Source organism: Corythoichthys intestinalis, chromosome 16 (genome assembly GCF_030265065.1).
Source record: "Corythoichthys intestinalis isolate RoL2023-P3 chromosome 16, ASM3026506v1, whole genome shotgun sequence".
NCBI classification, from domain to species: domain Eukaryota; kingdom Metazoa; phylum Chordata; class Actinopteri; order Syngnathiformes; family Syngnathidae; genus Corythoichthys; species Corythoichthys intestinalis.
The window spans coordinates 28,169,773-28,189,178 of NC_080410.1; the positions used below are offsets into that span (position 1 = coordinate 28,169,773).

The window sequence follows — 19,406 nt, forward strand, 5'->3', positions numbered from 1 at the left end:
TCACCAGGAAAGAGTGTGAAAATGAAAGGTTACGAAGGGTAAGCACGAGCATTGCAGCCATAAACATAACAATGACAGCACGTAGGTTCAAACGCTCGAAAGAGTGTCTTCACTTCACGAGGAAAAATTGCAACAAAGCGACTTGCAGTCATTGCAAGGTGGAGATTTGCTGACTTTATTCAACCATCACTTGAAGAGTGAAACTAAGAATAGAAATGAAACAAATCAATTTCGTCCCCAATAACAAACAGGTTTGCATCAACGTAAATCAGCGATGATGAGCTGCTAATAACAGTATGGTTAGCATTCGTTCGCTAGCATTAGCACATCGTTCAAACCACTACACAACTGGATTTAAGTGTACGATCGCGAGTGGAAACACAACAACAACAACACAAAAGATGATACATACAGGCGTTGCCTCTGTAGATATTAACATTAACAAAGAACGTTGGCTGTAGAAGTGTTTCCCTCTCTCACTAAGTCTCGCCCACTCACTTGGATGCGGCATTTCTTCTTTGGGTGTAAGCGCGCTCTTCTTCACGTGAGCGTGTTCTTCTTCAAGTGAGGAAGCGCAAGGGCGCCCCCACTTGAGCGTGTAAGCGCCACAAAAACTAAAAGGCATGCAATTCAATGTAATGGTAAAATAATACACGTTAACCCAGCAGTCCCCAAACTGCGGCCCGCGGCCCAAATACGGCCCGCCTCCACATTTGGTCCGGCCATTTTGAATTTTTTTTTCTCAATCGTATTATTTATTTTCTGGCCTTTTCCTTGAAGAATTCAGAGAGGGTTATTTGGTTATTATCTATTTAATTAATAGTGTTTTTATTATTAATTATTATTATTATTATTATAAAGAGTCCAGAAAGGGTTATTTGATTGTGGCTTTCTGAAAAACAATAATTTTTTACATTTATGCACTTCTGCAATCGTCACACTTTTTCAGTTACAAACTGACCCCGGCCCCTCATCAAAGAAGGGAAAAGTTATGTGGCCCTCACAGGAAAACGTTTGGGGACCCCTGCTTTAACACATATTGCCAAAGGCAGAACAAAAACCTGTCTGCCAAAATATACCAATATTTTTTATTTCTATTAGATAAATGTTTCAGTAAAATGTTACACATTCTTGTGTATTTGCCACTTATTGCCACAGTTAACATTGAGGCTTTGGGCCTCTTTTGATCTCGTTGTGAGTTTGTAAGGTTGTGACTTCTGATTAAACAAACTCGATGCCAATCAAAACGTTTGTTCTTCTTTTTCCCCAAATTAGAACCGATAAGAGAATCGATAAAGAATCGAATCGTTAAGCAATATCGATAATGGAATCGGAATCGTAAAAATCCTATCAATTCCCATCCCTATATATATATATATATATATATATATATATATATATATATATATGCTTGTTTTCCTTAAACTATGATCTATGACTAATCTATGTTATATTGGGTACGTTAGAGTAATACAAACAGTCAAACATTAAATACGAGAAGAGACTACTACATGATTGATTATATTAAGTGTGTTAGAGTAATACAAACGGCAAATGGTAAATACGAGAAAATATATTATTCCTTATACTTTGAATTAAAATGATAATACATTGAGACACTTGGGACCCCAGTTCTCGAATCACTGTCATGAAGCAGTTGTTAAATCTGAGAAAATGACAAAATGGTGATTTATTTGGAGCATTTTGACCCCGGGAAGTTCTCGGATTGGACCCAAAGTCATGCAAAGATGACTGATTGTTTCTGTCTAATGTCCATTTTGACTGAGCTAATTAACACTCAAAGCGCTGGACTTGAGATAATGAGCTGTTATTTTAAAGTTGTAATTATCCTTGACTGAGTTGAAGGAATTCGAAAGTTTTTTTTTTTTTTTTTGCGGTAAAAATATCTACTTGAGACCCGTAACTTTGCCGTATAAACAAATGTCACCGATTGAACCATGTCGAAGTAATCTAACTTGACCGAAAGATTAATAGAAGTCAGGTCTCTACTGACAAAACAAAGGTCAGAAGAACCTCAGCAAGCTCTTTCAGAGAAAATAAACAGATCAACGATCCGCTGTTGTGTGTCATAATGCGTCAGTCAAGTTGAGGTCTGCTTGGCTTTTGGACAGAAAGGTCATTAAATGACAGCATCAGTATTTGGGTTGAATTTGAGCCTTGGACCTAACGTGACATAATCATTGAGCTTCTACATGGACTAGTGTTAATTTGATATCCCTAAAACCATACTTCATATTGGCATTTTCAGTTAAAGTTCTCAGAGGACAGCATTTGGATTTGGCTTCAATTCTGGGAGTGGACTGAACTGGATGCAGTCAGAAGTTTTTTCCTAGTGTTAGTTTCCCCTGGTCATCTCCTGAGATGAACTTTCTATGTTTCTACTTTCTTAGCAAACACTGGGTTCAAAATGTGCCCCGGAACCAACAAGACACAATCAAACATCTTTTGCTAGTGTTAGTCATCCCCAAACTTCCTTTGAGATGGACTGTCTTTTTACCCTTGGCAATTTGGTGACAGCGATCAAGAGCAGCATTAGGTTTTTGGACCAAATCAGCCTCAGGCATTTTCCTCTGGAGCTCGTGTTAGCTTGACCCTTCCTGTGTATACTTTGTACTTGTTAACTTTGTTGCATTTTATGCCATCGTGGTTTACTCGGTTTGAGTGTTGGACCCAACTTTGTGGTAACCCATAGCAAAGCAAAATTGAACGTGCAGATCTTGTTCATGTCTAATTTATATCTCTTAGAAGTGAATCAGCAACAGTCGAGACCAGAATGTTTTTGTCAGTTTTCTCAAATTTGTCTCGTGAGAAGTCTCACAGTGAGCATTGAATGACAAGGTCTTGAGAAATAGTTGTACTTGCACTATTTCTTAATAAAGTCTCAGAGTTGTCTCCTTTTAAGATCTCACCATGAAACAACTACTGTATAAGATCTTGTGTTGATCTCAGATGCGTCTCTATTTAATCCCCTTACTTGGACTCACTATCTCAGTCAGGTCTCAGTGAAAGATATAGATGAGCAAAGTATTCTTTCGCAAAGCGGCCTCTTTTCCTGATCTCGCCAAGCAACCCAATATTGTGCCAGTTAGAAATATTTCTCAATTTGATCTCCTTCCAGTCATTTTGGGTTATCAAGATTCTTTCATTGTAAGAAAGAGCAGTGGCTGTGCTGACATGTCCAATCACATCTTTAATGTATCTTTTGTTAAAATCTGAGAAAATAAAATAATCGGACAACTAATTCAACAGCATATCTGGTTGATTTGGTTCATCTGGTTCAATGTAAAAATTAGAGATGTGGCCGAAAACTATCGGCCGAAAATAGCTACAAATGCATTATCGGTTTTCGGTTTTGAAGACTGAAAGTTTACCACCAAATAGTGTGAAGAACCTTAGTCTTCTTGTGATGACGTAATCAAAACACGGCAAGAAGCAACACGCTAGCTGACGGTGTCTTGCTAAAACTACTGGCTCACAGCCAACATGTCTGCTATTTTGAAGTAGCAAAGAAATATACACAAAAATAAATGTAGGAAAATGAAATGAATTCATTCATTGCTTTATAGCTGCTACACGCTCGTTCTGAAGTGGCTTTCTATTGATGAACTGTGTCACATCGAGTACAGTGCATCTAAGTCGTGCGTGGCTCAGTGGTAGAGTAGTCGTCCCCCAACCCACTGGTTGGGAGTTTGATTCTCTGTCCTGATGAACTCATCTAAGCATCCTTGAACAAGACACTGAACCCCATGTTGTTGTGTCAACAGTAGGAAGATGAGGATATAGTGTCAAAGTGCTTTGAGTGCCGGAAAGGTGCTATATAAGTATAACTCCATTTTCATTAATGAGAATTTCTCTTTCTCAAAGATTGCGCAAACCAGGTTTTCTCAAATTAATCTCCTTTGTCTCAATGATGTCTTCGCTCATTTTGACTCATCCCTTGCTCCTGAGGGTACGCTTAGGAGCACAAACTCAGAAACAAATAAGCAGACAATGAGATAATCAAATTCTTCTCACGAGACGAGAAATTTTTGCAATGGGTAGTAGCTGGGTAGTACTGACCTTGTACGGCAAAACAACGGCTGATCCTCCACTGATCCCCACGATGGGCACGCCGGTCTGAGTGGAAATGAAATCCAAGATCTGTGCCACGGCCTCGGAACCCACGTTGTCCTCGAACACCACGCCGTGGACGCGGTTGGTGGAGAGTGTGTCGCAGATGCGAGTGAGCAGCGCTCTAGGGTTGGTGTTGTTCACCAGCACAGTGATGGGGTTGACTTCTAGAGGCAGGTCCATGAAGTTCTCACGACTCAACCTCCCCTTGATTTCGGCTTGGTAGGCTGAGCCGCTGAAGACCACCGCCACGTTGACGGCGGGCGCCGGGATCCCGAAAGGCCGGGCCGAGCAGCCGGAGGCGGCGCTGTAGAGTAGCAGCAGCAGCAGCCACCATGAGGAGGCGCTCAAACCAACGCCCATCTCACTCAGCTACTGCCTGTGGAAAGACCATAGCGGTGGAGATCGACATTAGCAACCAGTCAGAAGTTTCTTTCACTCCATTATTGTTTTAAATCAACAAGATGATGGTCCGCCCCCCCCCCCCCCCCCCCACTGGATATTGACCTGTGAACTCTGAAGTCAGCTGAACAGTAAAGCAGTGCTTTTTCTGTTGTGTTGTGTAAATACGCAGTAATCCACAGCACTTGCCCGTTGTCTTATTTTAGCGTCCCGTCACTGCTCGTTGCGCCATAGCCGAGAGGCCATTAACGGGAGCTCAGAGCGTATTTTTAGAGCCTCGGTCGGCGTGCGGCCCGAGGCCGATGACCGGGGCTCTTAGGGCGGCATCTGCCGCCTCGCTGCTGTTGCGTTACGCGCTCCAACACAACAGATGGCGGCCAGTGTTTAATGCAACAAATGGAGAACAAGAGGATTTGTCAACCACCCCCATGCCACCCCCCGACTCTCTCTCGTGACATTACGCTGGAGGCTGTTGCTTAATTTTTCAGACTTAATCTGCCAACGGTCTACTTGGCGCTTGTCATGAAATGACATCATTATTAGCGGTTCTCAAAGTTTTTGGGATCAAGGTGACATTTTTCCATTTAGTCCGAATAAACTAAACCAAATTTAAATCCCTTGTGTACTGCTAAAAATTCTTGTATTCTTTTATTTTTAAAGAAATTTTGGTCTGGATTAATAATCTCAATTTTTTCCAATGAACATAGGAATTAAAGTTCTCAATTTTTTTATTACAAATTTTTAATTTGGTAATTTGTTTGAAAACACACTTTTCTTGGTGTGCAAATCAGTGTTGTTTTCGTCACTGATGACAATACCGAAAATGTTTAGTCAACGAACACTTTTTTCCTATGACGATGACGAGACCATAACGAGCTAAAACGTGTTTTGGGAGACTAAAACATAACAAGACTAATGCTAGTTTTCATCTGACGAGACGAGACGAAAATGCGCGATAGTTTCCGTCATATGTTCACAAGTATGACATTTATGTGTAGTTAACCTGCATCGTAGCAGTGTCCGGTTGTGTCACACGTGACGTGCTGCACCCCCTCCTTCCCGACTCAGCAGTGTGTCATCGCCAGTCTCTATGCATGCTTGCCCACACGGTAAGATTTGTTTTCTTGGCCATAGAGAATATGCAATGTTGCTCTAGCCTTTAAAGGTTTGTGCTAAGTGCTCATCACACACTAAATGTAACTCGTAGTGTTAGTGTAGCATTCGTGTTCGGGTTAGCCTTAGGCTAATGCTAACGGCGAACATAAACTCTTCGGGCAACTTTTTTTACTTAGTCCGTGGCGTCCATGTGAGTATAATTAATTGAAAATAATGTACCGTTTTCATGCTGCATGTGTATTATCACCAAGTAAGCGCTGCCCTTGTAAATAGACGCTACAATATGTGGTAGTCTGTCAATGTTCATTCGAAATAGTTGGAAAGCTTTATTTATTTATTTTTCGAGTACAATTGTTTAAATTTTACAGACGAAAAACTTTTTGGTAAACGTTGACTAAATTAGACGAAATTAGTCTTAAGTTTTCGTTCACAAAACTAGACGGAGACAAACACATTTTATGATGACTAAAATATGACTAAGACCAGTAAGTATTATCGTCCAAAAGACTATGACTAAGACGAAAATTAAAAGGTCTGCTAAAAACAACACTGGTGCAAATTTATGTAAATACTGTACCATAGACTTAATAATGATACTGACGGGTCAGATTTAACCTTCAGTGCGCCACGCCTTCAAGTAGGGGGTCATCCCACAATCCGCTTCAGTTATTCGCAGTCAAGTCGCAGCAACACATGCAGCAATCCAACGCCGGATTTATGTTGAAAAAGTACAAAAACTGTACCGTATAGAAACAGGAAGGATAGTCTCAGGAGTGATGTGTTCGAGGATTCAAGGTAATTATTATATTTTTCGTTTTTTCACAAGAATTTTCAAGGTAAAAAGCTCTTTGTTGTAAGGCTGCCACCACTTTGTCAGACTAGTATCAATCTTCGACATTTTTACGTAAAATAAATGCTAACTGCACGTTTTTTTTTCTGCTTTTCACCAAGAATCGAGACTTTTCTACGTCCATATCTATAAAGAATTCAAGGATTTAAGCATTTATTCACAAGAATTTTTTACCGGAAAAGCTCTGTTTACATATGGTGGCTGCCACATTGACTAACAGACTAGCATCGTACTTCGACATATTTACGTAAAATAAATGCTAACTGCACTTTTTTTGTGTGCTTTTAATCAAGAATCGAGACTAAGTCCATATCTATAAAGAATTCAGGTATTTAAGCATTTATTCACAAGAATTTTCACCAGAAAAGCTCTGTTTACAGATGGCGGCCGCCAAATTGACTGACAGACGAGCATCGTACTTCGACATATTTACGTAAAATAAATGCTAACTGCACGTTTTTGTTTTTTTTTTGCTTTTAACCTAGAATCGAGACTGATTTACTTCCATATCTATAAAAATTCAGGGATTTAAGCATTTATTCACAAGAATATTCACCGGAAAAGCTCTGTTTACATATGGCGGCTGCCACATTGATTGAAAGGCTAGCATCGTACTCCGACATATTAACGTAAAATAAATGCTAACTGCACGTTTTTGGTTTTTTTTTTGCTTTTAACCAAGAATCAAGACTGTTTTACGTCCATATCTATAAAGAATTCAGTGATTTAAGCATTTATTCACAAGAATTTTCACCGGAAAATCTCTGTTTACATATGGCGGCTGCCACATTGACTGACAGACTAGCATCGCACTTCGTCATTCATTCATTCATTTTCCATGCCGCTTTTCCTCATATTAATGTAAAATAAATGGTATCTGCACTTTTTTTTTTTGCTTTTAACCAAGAATCGACACGGTTTTAGTCCATATCTATAAACAATTCAGGGATTTAAGCATTTAATCACAAGAACTTTCAATGAAAAAAGCTATTTGTCTCTGATTCCACTCAGTCAGCTTTGAGGGCCACGCCAACAATGCAGGCCCCCTATTAATTTGCCCCGTGCCCTGTGTCCCGTCAATATCATTATGAAGTCTATGACTGTACATTTTTTTACGAGTAAATTAATGTAAAAATGAAAAGTCTCGATGAGAGGCACATGTATAGGAAAAGAAATAATATTTTTTGCTTGCATTTGCTTTTTTTGTGCAAATATTTCCCCCCCCCCAGTACAAATCTTATGAAGATCAAATTAATACATTAGGGAGATTCATGGGTAACAAAAGAGGAAAGCCTAACTTTAAGATGAGATTTTTCCATAATTGAAATCTTACTTTTTATCCTAGAAACATAGCTTTATCATCCTTCAAAATAGGATTATCATTCTTTAAAAAAGTATTACTTTTATTCCAGGAAAAAAAGTACTGAAAAACTTGAGAAGCACTGAATCACTGCCATCAAGCGTTTGTTTCTTTCCACGCTGGTGGCTTTAATTTTTAATTACTACCCCGAAACGGCCAAGTTGGCCTCACAGCTAATCCGAGCTCTTTGTGCGACCTCGCTAATGGACTGGATTTTCTAGCGCTAACTCAATTCACTGCTTCCAAAACTCTGATTGCTTTGCTCTCCGACCTCTGGAAGGTACCAGAGACGACCATGAAAAAGTTTAATTCCGACATCATTGCTTTGTCGGGTGTGTCAAAATGGCATCGGGCGCACACGGGGAGCGTTGCGCGCCAGTTCTCCTGTCAGAAAGATCTGATCCAGCACGTGATGGAGTCCCAGAGGGGCGAATATATTGTAATCCTTCGTTAATCCCCGGCAGGCGTCACATTCCCTATGGCTTGATTGTAGAGTATAAACTTATCAGGAGATTTGGCGAGCGCACTAGGCCGCATGGAGGACGTGTGGTGGAGCACCGCGTCGCACCATGAAGCGTTTCCCTTGCGCTAGAAGAACTACATTCCTCACCATCACACCCGCAGAAAAATGTCCGTCAAAGTCAAGTGTAATTATTTGTCAGTGCGTGCGTGGCGACGATGAGCTCTTGTCACCGGGTTATTGATGACTCATTGCCTGTTTGGTTTAATTCCGCATCCTCAGTCGTGTTCGACCTTCACGCATCTGCCTCAGCTGTTTGGCCGTCTTGATTGAGCGCGTGCAAGGTCGGGAGCCTTTTAAGCATTTGGACCACGTACTACGCTCGCCCGTCAAAGGCATTAACCCCCAAACTATTCTGGTGCTGTCGCAGCTGAAACATGGATAATGTCATTGCATGGAGATTTCTTGTTTCCTCACGTGTCCGTCACATCAAAACTCTGCTTTGCAAATGAAGCTGAAAGTATCAAGATATCATGTTTCAAAACAGTGCTCCATTCATCTAATAATTTTTATACGCATCACCTATGAAAATCGCTCAAAGACAGGTGACTTTGCAACAAATTGATAGGCATGCCCATCATGAGTAGACCAATTAAAAAATCTGCAGTTTTACATTGAAATCTTAAATTTAGTAGGAGTATTTATTAGGGTTGTTCCGATCATGTTTTTTTGCTCCCGATCCGATCGTTTTAGTTTGAGTATCTGCCGATCCCGATATTTCCCGATCCGATTGCTTTTTTTTGCTCCCGATTAAATTCCAATCATTCCCGATAATTTTTCCCGATCATATACATTTTGGCAATGCATTAAGAAAAAAATGAATAAAACTCGGACGAATATATACATTCAACATACAGTACATAAGTACTGTATTTGTTTATTATGACAATAAATCCTCAAGATGGCATTTACATTATTAACATTCTTTTTATGAGAGGGATCCACGGATAGAAAGACTTGTGACTTTGTATATTGTGACTAAATATTGCCATCTAGTGTATTTGTTGAGCTTTCAGTAAATGATACTGAAGGCCATGCCCAAATGCATGATGGGTGGATGTAACACACCTTTAGCAACCATGACTGTGCGTAGTGCTACCAATTTATATATCTTCTCTGCGTTGGGAAATAACATAAGGTGTTAAGAAAAAGATCAATTGCTACCTTGCTTCCCCACATTGCTTCCCATGATATTTCTAATCGTAGGGAGGGGGATTGTAAGGCTTTAGCCAATTAAAAAAAGGCTCAAAAGGCTGCCAAAATTCACTCTACTCATTTTACGCTGCCTTTTATCTCTCTATATAGGTAAAACAGCGCCATTACAGATTGAGCGCGACATTGCGTATGTGGGTCGTGCAGCGCATGCATTAATTGCGTTAAATATTTTATCGTGATACATTTTTTAAAAAATTAATTACCCCCGTTATTTGGATAAATTTGATAACCCTACCTTAAGCCTAAACTAAAGACTCTGGATAAGTGTAACATATTATGTCTGTAACTTTAAATACAATTAGAAAATGATTTAATTAAAAAAAAACATATATTAAAAAAAGGCATGGCCGATATTTTTTTGCCGATTCCGATACTTTGAAAATGACGTGATCGGAACCGATCGATCGGCATCACAATCGATCGGGACATCTTTAGTATTTATCATTATCACACCAAGCAAAAACAGATCATATCATTGGTCTTAAAACTCTGACCAACTCGTGAATCTATGACAATAACTAAGTATCTACTTTTCATGATTATGTTCTAGTGTCTTCCCAAGCCATTTCACACCAGGCAAGGTTATGTCTATTTGAGTATTTTGACCACGTAGGTGGGCTTTTTTCTCAGCTCCTACCAAAGGCATTAACACCAAACTGTTCCAGCTCTGTCGCAGCTGAAACAAGGGCTAATGTCTTTGTGCTCGCTCCCTCACGGTGACGACTAATCAGGTTAGCGGATGAGATATGAGGCTACCTAGAGAATCACGTGCAAAACGTCCGTGGTGTGGACACTATCACACTCTATGCGGATTTGAGCATGGACATGACTGCAAAGGTAAAGATAGGAATTCTTGACACAGCATGTGTCCCACTAGTAAATTTTGGTCAATGTCCTGTGTTCTCAAAAATAATTCCCGATTTAATGATGATACAGTGGTACCTCTACATTAGGGTTGGGCATCGAGCATCGATGGGAACCGGTTCTAACACTCCAATGCTCCCGGAATCGTTCGAATTTTAAAATTTCGATTCCATGTTTAGATGCCCTGACCGCCGAGCGGGAAAAAAATGCTCGAATTCAAAGACTGATATTTATATACAAGTTAAAATTAGCCCTGTGAGAAGTTTACGTATATAATTTAAAAAATCATCCAGAAATGAAGACTTGACTATAAACCATGCTATTTTTTTGCCCCTACGTTTTTTCTTTTTTGACCCTGCCTCTTAAAAGAATCGGAACCGAGAATCGTTTGGAACCGGAATTGAAACGTGGAATCAGAATCGTTTAATTTTAAACGATGCCCAACCCTACTCTACATACGAAGTTATTTTGTTCCAGGACCTTGTTTGTAAGTCAAAATGGTCGTATGTCTTGCAGTATTTTCCCATAAGAATACATTATACAATTCCATTAATTCGTTCCACAGCCCAAAAACCTACACTAAATCCTTAATAAATACTACTGGTACTATTTCATATAGAAATTACACAGATCAAAACAAATAAATTATGAATAAAAATAGGAATAATAATTAGGGATGTCAAACGATGAAAATTTTTAATCGCGTTAAACACAGCTTAAAAATTAATTAATCGTAATTAATCGCAATTCAAACCATCTATAAAATATGCCATATTTTTCTGTAAATTTCTGTTGGAATGGAAAGATAAGACACATGACGGATATATACATTCAACATACTGTACATAAGTACTGTATTTCTTTATTATAACAATAAATCAGCAAGATGGCATTAACATTAACATTTTGTTAAAGCGATCCATGGATAGAAAGACTTGTACCGTAGTTCTTAAAAGATAAATGTTAGTACAAGTTATAGAAATTTTATATTAAACCCCTCTTAATGTTTTCGTTTTATTAAAATTTGTAAAATTTTCAATCAAAAAATAAACTAGTAGCCAGTAGTAGTAGTATGTCAAAAATTACACAGTGCTCATTGTGCTGAAACCCATAAAATCAGTCGCACCCAAGCGCCGGCAGAGGGCGACAAAACACAAAAAAACTCAAGTAACAAGTAGACATGACACTGCTGTCATTTTAATCTGTTTGAGCGGGGCATGTGCGTTAATTGCGTCAAATATTTTAACGTGATTAATTAAAAAAATTAATTACCGCCCGTTAACGCAATAATTTTGACAGCCCTAATAATAATATAATAATAGTAGTAATAATTAGAGGTGGGAATCTTTGGGCACCTAACGATTCGATTACGATTCAGAGGCTCCGATTCGATTATAACTTGATTATTGATGCACCCCCCTCCCTCACCCCACTTTTAATGTTTTGTACATTAGTTCCAAAATTGTTCAAAAATCCTCTCAGGCTAAAGCAAACTACTATTTTAGTATTGAGTTAACAGTTAAAAACCGTAAATAAAATACTGAATAAAGCGCAAGTTGTCTAACTTGTCTGATTTTGTCCCACATCCACCTGCCTGCGTGGAGGGGGGAGGAGGGATGGGGGTGATATCACCGTTGCAAACGCAAGGATTTACTAGGTCAGGGTTCACTAAATCCGGACCTCGGTGCCACTTTTCCTGTCGTGTTTTCCACGTCTCTCTCCCCTAACACACCTGAATCAAATGATTATGTCATAAGCAACCTCTCCAGAAGCCTGATAATGATCCTGATCATTTTGATTTAGGTGTGTTGGAGGAGGGAGACATGGAAAACACCACAGGAAAAGTGGCACCGAGGTCCGGATTTAGTGAACCCTGTACTAGGTGGTTCGGCGCGTTAGCATAGCATTCGCGTTTATGTTAGCATTAGCAATTAGCGTGGCAACCGTCATCTTAAACTTGTTTTTTTTTTTACATTCAGTTCGTGGCATCCAGGGTACAATTAATTGAAAATAATGTACTGTTTTCCTGTTGAGTGTGCATTATCATCATCAAGTTGGCGTTGTCCTTGTAGATGCGACAATAGAATAACCTATTTTTTTTTTTTTTTTATAATTTCCAAAAATAGTCACTTGCCCTAAACTTATCTTGAGTCACGTATCCATGAACCTTTTTTCTGTAGTGAGTAATCTAATTCATTATTTTTCCCATCTTTGCAACGCAGTTACCGTTACTGAGGATGTGAAGGGACACGCGACTACAATTTGGTTGAATAAAGCGCAAGTTGTCTGATTTTGTCACACATTCACTTGCCTGTGTGGAGGGGGGAGGCGGGTCGGGGGTGATGACACTGTTGCAAACGCAAGGATTTACTAGGTGGCTCGGAGCGTTAGCATAGCATTCACGTTTATGTTAGCATTAGCAATTAGCGTGGCGACCGTCATCTTAAACCTGTTTTTTTTTTTTTTACATTCAGTTCATGGCATCCAGGGTACAATTAATTGAAAATAATGTACTGTTTTCCTGTTGAGTGTGCATTATCATCATCAAGTTGGCGTTGTCCTTGTAGACGCTACAATAGAATAACCTTTTTTTTTTTTTTAATTTCCAAAAATAGTCACTTGCCCTAAACTTGTCTTGAGTCACGAATCCATGAACCTTTTTTCTGTAGTGAGTAATCTAATTCATTATTTTTCCCATCTTTGCAAGGCAGTTACCGTTACTGAGTGAAGGGGCACGTGAATACAATTTGGTTGAATAAAGCGCAAGTTGTCTGATTTTCTCACACATCCACTTGCCTGCGTGGAGGGGTGATGAGGGTCAGGGGTGATGACATCGTTGCAAACGCAAGGATTTACTAGGTGGCTCGGCGCGTTAGTATAGCATTCACGTTTATGTTAGCATTAGCGATTAGCGTGGCAACCATCATCTAAAACTTTTTTTTTTTTTTTTGACATTCAGTTCGTAGCATCCGGGGTACAATTAATTGAAAATAATGTACTGTTGTCCTGTTGAGTGTGCATTATCATCATCAAGTTGACGTCCTTGTAGACACTACAATATAATAATCTATTTTTTTGAAATTTCCAAAAATAGTCACTTGTCCTAAACTTATCTTGAGTTACGTATCCATGAACCCTGTGTGATTTTTTTTTTTTCAATTAAAACAACTAGATGAAAGACAGGAAAGGCAGGAGATTAAGAGCCTTACCTGATTATTGAAAATTTATCCATATATATATTTGGAGTGTGACTATACATGCTTTTTTCACATTATTAGCCCAAAGAAAAAAGATTGCTATTTTTTTTGGCTGAACTGAAGACCAATTACAATGGAAACGAAGCTTAACATCATAAACAGAACTGGAAAAAAAAGAGAGACAATCACGCACATCGGTAAAGATATGCTGCGTTCAGACCATCCCGCCAAAACACCTTGCAGTTTTTTGTTCACACAGACCTTATGTCGCAAACATTCGAAGTCAAGCAACTTGAAAATTTAGGACATATAAGGTTGCATGTATGCTTCAGGTTGGAATGTTGATTTGTTGAGCTCTGTGTTTTCTGAGCTGTCCCTAAATGCACCATGTGTCTGACTGGAGGGAGAGTAGGAGAGGCGGATGAGTTGGCTGTTTTGGTTTCATTTTCAATAGACAAGTTTCCGAGGTACTTCTGCTTTACTTCCTTATGTTTGCCTACCATTTTCATTTCCAATTTTCTTACCATTGACTTCAATGGCGCTGGAGTGGCATCACTCACTAAAAACCCTGAAAAACCACAGATTGGAAATACTGCATCCTTCTGCCATCTCGAAATGGGAAGACAACATAAAGAAGTGGCCAAGGGTGACCACAAGTAAAATATCATATTTTATTGACTCTCTCGATACATGGCACCATTCATTCTTTCCTTTACACAGATCAGTCGTCCTGGTCCCTTTGCAGAAAAACAGCCCCAAAGCATGATGTGTCCACGCCCATGCTTCACAGTGGGTATGGTTTTCTTTGAATGCAATTCAGTATTCTTTCTCCTCCAAACACGAGAACCTGTGTTTCTACCAAAAAGTTCTATTTTTGTTTCATCTGACCATAACACATTCTCCCAGTCCTCTTCTGAATCATCCAAATGCTCTCTAGCGAACCGCAGACGGGCCTGGACGTGTACTTTCTTCAGCAGGGGGACACGTCTGACAGTGCAGGATTTGCGTCCCTGGCGGCGCATTGTGTTACTGATAGTAGCCTTTGTTACTGCGGTCCCAGCTCTCTGTAGGTCATTCACTAGGTCCTCCCGTGTGGTTCTGGGATTTTTGCCACCGTTCTTGTTATCATTTTGACGCCACTGGGTGTGATCTTGCATGGAGACCCAGATTGAGGGAGATTATCAGTGGTCTTGTATCTCTTCCATTTTCTAATAATTGCACAATTGGTGATTGACTAAATATTTATTTGTCCCACTGTATGTGATTGGAGTTGGAATTACTGAAGACAGTGGGATATAGTCCGTCTGGATGCCGCCGAGGGTCTCCGTGATGTTGCGTGAAAGTTTGGAGAAGCTCCCTTAAGCTTTGCTGTCTGATAACACATTCCTCGTATGCTCAACCTTCGTTAATATTTTTCTAATAATTTTATAAATTGAGATTTATTGACCTGTTTTGCACATGCACCTATTGTTTTGAATAAAACAAGAAATGGAATCATGTCCAAATGTTTTATTGCGATCAATGTCTGCAATAAAAAAGAATGACATACTATTTTTGTTTATATGATATGTACATACCTTGTAGTATTTCCTTGTAACAACAAAATCCGTGTCAGCTCTTATGCATTCGGCAAATGTAATATAATTTGTAATTTCACCTCATTTTGGTCACTCAAGTGGCCGGCGTATCAATCTGTACCTCACGTCAACACAGGCTGACAGGTTGTTATAATTCTGTCCAGAAATGATCAACAAAGTGATAAGAACAATCATCCAATCTCATCTATGTCTCATCTAGGTTGTGCTGAATCAGTTTTTGACGATTCCGTGGGTTCCTCTGGCTGTATTTCGCAGTTTTAACGTCGTCAACACACTAACTTCTACCGCAACGCATAATGTTTTTTCGAGGCAGACATTGTCCAAGATGGCGCCACCCATATTTCACTCAGGAAACTTGTCTATAGTCGTGTTCGGTGTTTTCAGTTGCAAATAAATCATTGAAAATCCTAACTCTCCATCCATCTCTCAGCAGTGTGTAAGTATGTACACAATCTTATTTTACTGTATATTTTTTTTTTTTTAGTATTTTGACTCAACTTTTGACTTTAACAGGGAAATCCGATCCACATGGAAATTCGGGTTATGTTGCCAGCGCAGGAACATAACTCGGTAATAACCCGCAGACTGCCTGTAATCCCTTTATTCATTCTTGAGTTATCTTGAACACAAACATACAGTCAAACATATAGACAGACTAATAGACATACAGAACTGAATACATAAGCTCTCTGTTTCATAGGTTTCAGCTACTGGCGGAGGTAGGGATTTTACTGACCCTCAAGAAATGTCTCTCAGCAGCCCAACTTTGAGAACCACTGCCCTAAAAAACATTCACGAAGCCTGACAACGGGATCAAAAGACAGCCGGGACATCCCTTTTGAAAAGCGGAGATGCCTGACGACTGGCGGGCTGGCGCGCCGCGGACTCGCTATTTTGTCGAGCGTGAACTCGGGACGGAAATAGATGGAAGCGGTCGCTCCATCGTGCTTTCATCTCGCTGACCCGCCGCGCAAATTTCATGCTTTGACAGCGAGCGACACTTGATGAAAGTCAGCGTCGTTAAACTTACAAATTGAAAAAAAGAGATTGAGGGTGTGCTGTTAGGGTGAGGAAACATATTTCCTATTTATTTGTGTATTAAAGAGATATTGGCATGGACGCCGAGTTCTGAAAACCAACAGGCTTGTATCGCTTTAATATTGACAAAAATAGAAAGGGCAAAAGTTGATTTCCGTGAAGAAATGGAATCACTTGGAAGTTTCCTGTCACTTTCTTGACACAAATGCAAATTTTTGTTCTATTTTTTTTTTTTTTTTTTTTACACTGATCTAATCCTTCTTGCTTGTAATTATATTTGGCTTATTTGATGATGATCCAATCTGTCCTAGAGGCAAAGTTAAATTAAGCGACAAGGGGACAAAGCAGACTTTTAGAAAAACAGCATTTCAAGTTGTTTATATTTGGATGTCTTTTTACAGCTCATCCTTTTCCATTTTGGCCAAGTCCAACTCAATGTCAAAATGGTGTCCATTCTCCATGTTCAATACACAAAGTTTTTCAGGTGTAGAGGCGTGTCAATATATCGATATGGTGATGTATGGCAATATTTATCGATATTCCCGCCGAGAATCGATATACACTGCTGGCCAAAAGTATTGGCACCCCTGCAATTCTGTCAGATCATGCTTAATTTCTCCCAGATAATTATTGCAATTCAAATGCTTTGGTACTATTATCTTTATTTATTTTGCTTGCAATGAAAAAAACACAAAAGAGAATGAAAAAAAAAAAAGATGATCATTTTACACAAAACTCAAAAAAACGGGCCGGACAAAAGTATTGGCACCCTCAGCCTAATACTTGGTAGCATAACCTCTAGACAAAATAATTGCGAACAACCGCGTCTGGTATCCATCAATGAGTTTCTTACAATGCTCTGCAGGAATTTTAGACCATTCTTCTTTGGCCAACTGCTCCAGGTCTCTGAGGTTTGAAGGGTGTCTTCTCCAAACTGCCATTTTCAGGTGTTCAATGGGATTCAGGTCTGGACTCATTGCTGGCCACTTTAGAAGTCTCCAGCAATTTCTCTCAAAACATTTTGTAGTGCTTTTTGAAGTGTGTTTTAGGTCATTGTCCTGCTGAAAGACCCATGAACTCTGAGGGAGACCCAGCTTTCTCACACTGGGCCCTACATTATGCTGTAAAATTTGTTGGTAGTCTTCAGACTTCATAATGCGATGCACACGGTCAAGCAGTCTAGTGCCAGAGGCAGCAAAGCAACCCCAAAACATCGGGGAACCTCCGCCATTTTTGACTGTGGGGACCGTGTTCTTCCTTTGAAAGCCTCGTTTTTTTCCTTCCTGTAAACTCTATGTTGATGCCTTTTCCCAAAACGCTCCACTTTTGTCTCATCTGACCAGAGAACATTCTTCCAAAAATGTTTTTGGCTTTCTCAGGTAAGTTTTGGCAAACTCCAGACTGGCTTTTTTATGTCTCTGGGTAAGAAGTGGGGTCTTCCTGGGTATTGTGCCATAGAGTCCCTTTTCATTCAGACACCGACAGATAGTACTGGTTGACATTGTTGTACCATCGGACTGCAGGACAGCTTGAACTTGTTTGGATGTTAGTCGAGGTTCTTTATCCACCATCTGCACAATCTTTCGTTGAAATCTCTCGTCAATTTTTCTATTCTGTCCAAATCAAGGTAGGTTAGCCACATGCCACAGGGTTTACACTTATTGATGACATTGTGCACATTTGACACAGGAACATTCAGGTCTTTGGAGATGGACTTGTAGCCTTGAGATTGCACATTATGCCTCACAGTTTTGCTTCTCAGGTCCTCATATAGTTCTCTGGTCTTCTTTCTTTTCCCCAATGCTCAATGTGGTACACACAAGGACACAGGACAGAGGTTGAGTCAACTTTAATCCATTTTAATTGGCTGCAAGTGTGATCTAGTTATTGCCACCACCTATTATGTGCCACAGGCAAGTAACAAGTGCTGTTAATTACACAAATTAGAGAAGCATCACATGATTTTTCAAAGGGTGCCAATACTTTTGTCTGGCCCATTTTTGGAGTTTTGTGTAAAATCATAATGATTTTTTTCCCCATTCTCTTTTGTGTTTTTCCATTGCAAGCAGAATAAATGAAGATATTACTACCAAAGCATTTGTAATTGCAATCTGGGAGAAATTGAGCATTATCCGACAGAATTGCAAGGGTTACTTATTTTTTAGCAGGGCGTTTTGCCGTGCTGCTTCTGTCTGACAATGAATGACCTGAAAAAATTAAAATGAGATCTGACCGCCACTTTTACCTTTTCTGTTGTAAAAACAAAACAACTTTAATAAGGGGGAAGAGTAAATAAATTATAGAATTAAGATTTGTTATTTATGAAAAAATTAAAAGTGTTCGTTGGCTGTCACTGAGTAGCATTTGCAATCGCTACACAAAAATAGCAATTTGCAAATTGCCCCCAAGAACGGTCAGAGATGTAAGACAACCAGAGGATATGATACGTATCTAAGAGAGACAAAGCATATGGTGGTAAAGGATATATAGCTGCCATTACGGCAGAATAAAGAAATAAATAATTGACTCTTTGATCTGGTGGTGTAATGTTAAGCATTTAGTTTCTTTGATATGGGGTGGGAACTAAAGTTCACTGTCGCGAGTTGGCAGGGGCACTATTAAGCGTTACATCGGCTTATTATCTGATGAAAACTATTAGAGTACAGACAACTTTTCAGTACCTATGATTAAGATCAACAAGGAAACATCTCAAGTGCATAGCACATCGAAGAATTGAAGCTGAACTAATTTCCTCTGGAGTAAAGCGGCCAATGAGGTAATTTAGTTTGTGTTATTTGTTAGTTTGCGTTAATTGACTTGGTTTCTGTTAGTGTAGTTATAGTTATGTATTCATGTTGTTTTATGTTTCTGTGTGAATATAATTTGACTTCATGTATATATTTATCTGTACTGTATGAAAATGATCTGACTTAATGTATATATTTGTCTGAACTGACTTTATGTATATTTTTATCTGTATTGTTCAGTTCTCACGGCATTGTTAAGGCAAATCAAGGCATTGTCAAGGAAAATCAAGGCATTGTCAAGGAAAATCAAGATCTGTGATTAAAACCCGTAAAAGAGGAACAGCTTGGTTCGTGATTTCGACTCGAGA

General features: G+C 39.3%; 1 protein-coding gene across 2 annotated transcripts in view; it reads right to left on the reverse strand.

Annotated features, from left to right (window-relative positions):
- Nucleotides 1–19,406, reverse strand: part of grin2ca (glutamate receptor, ionotropic, N-methyl D-aspartate 2Ca) — a 141,145-nt gene that overhangs the window by 89,089 nt on the left and 32,650 nt on the right. For both annotated transcript variants that reach the window (XM_057861547.1, XM_057861548.1), the window contains exon 2: nucleotides 4,081–4,510. In XM_057861547.1, coding sequence (XP_057717530.1) covers nucleotides 4,081–4,494 — 414 coding nt within the window. In that variant the 5' untranslated portion in view covers nucleotides 4,495–4,510. The remainder of the gene's footprint in view (nucleotides 1–4,080; nucleotides 4,511–19,406) is intronic.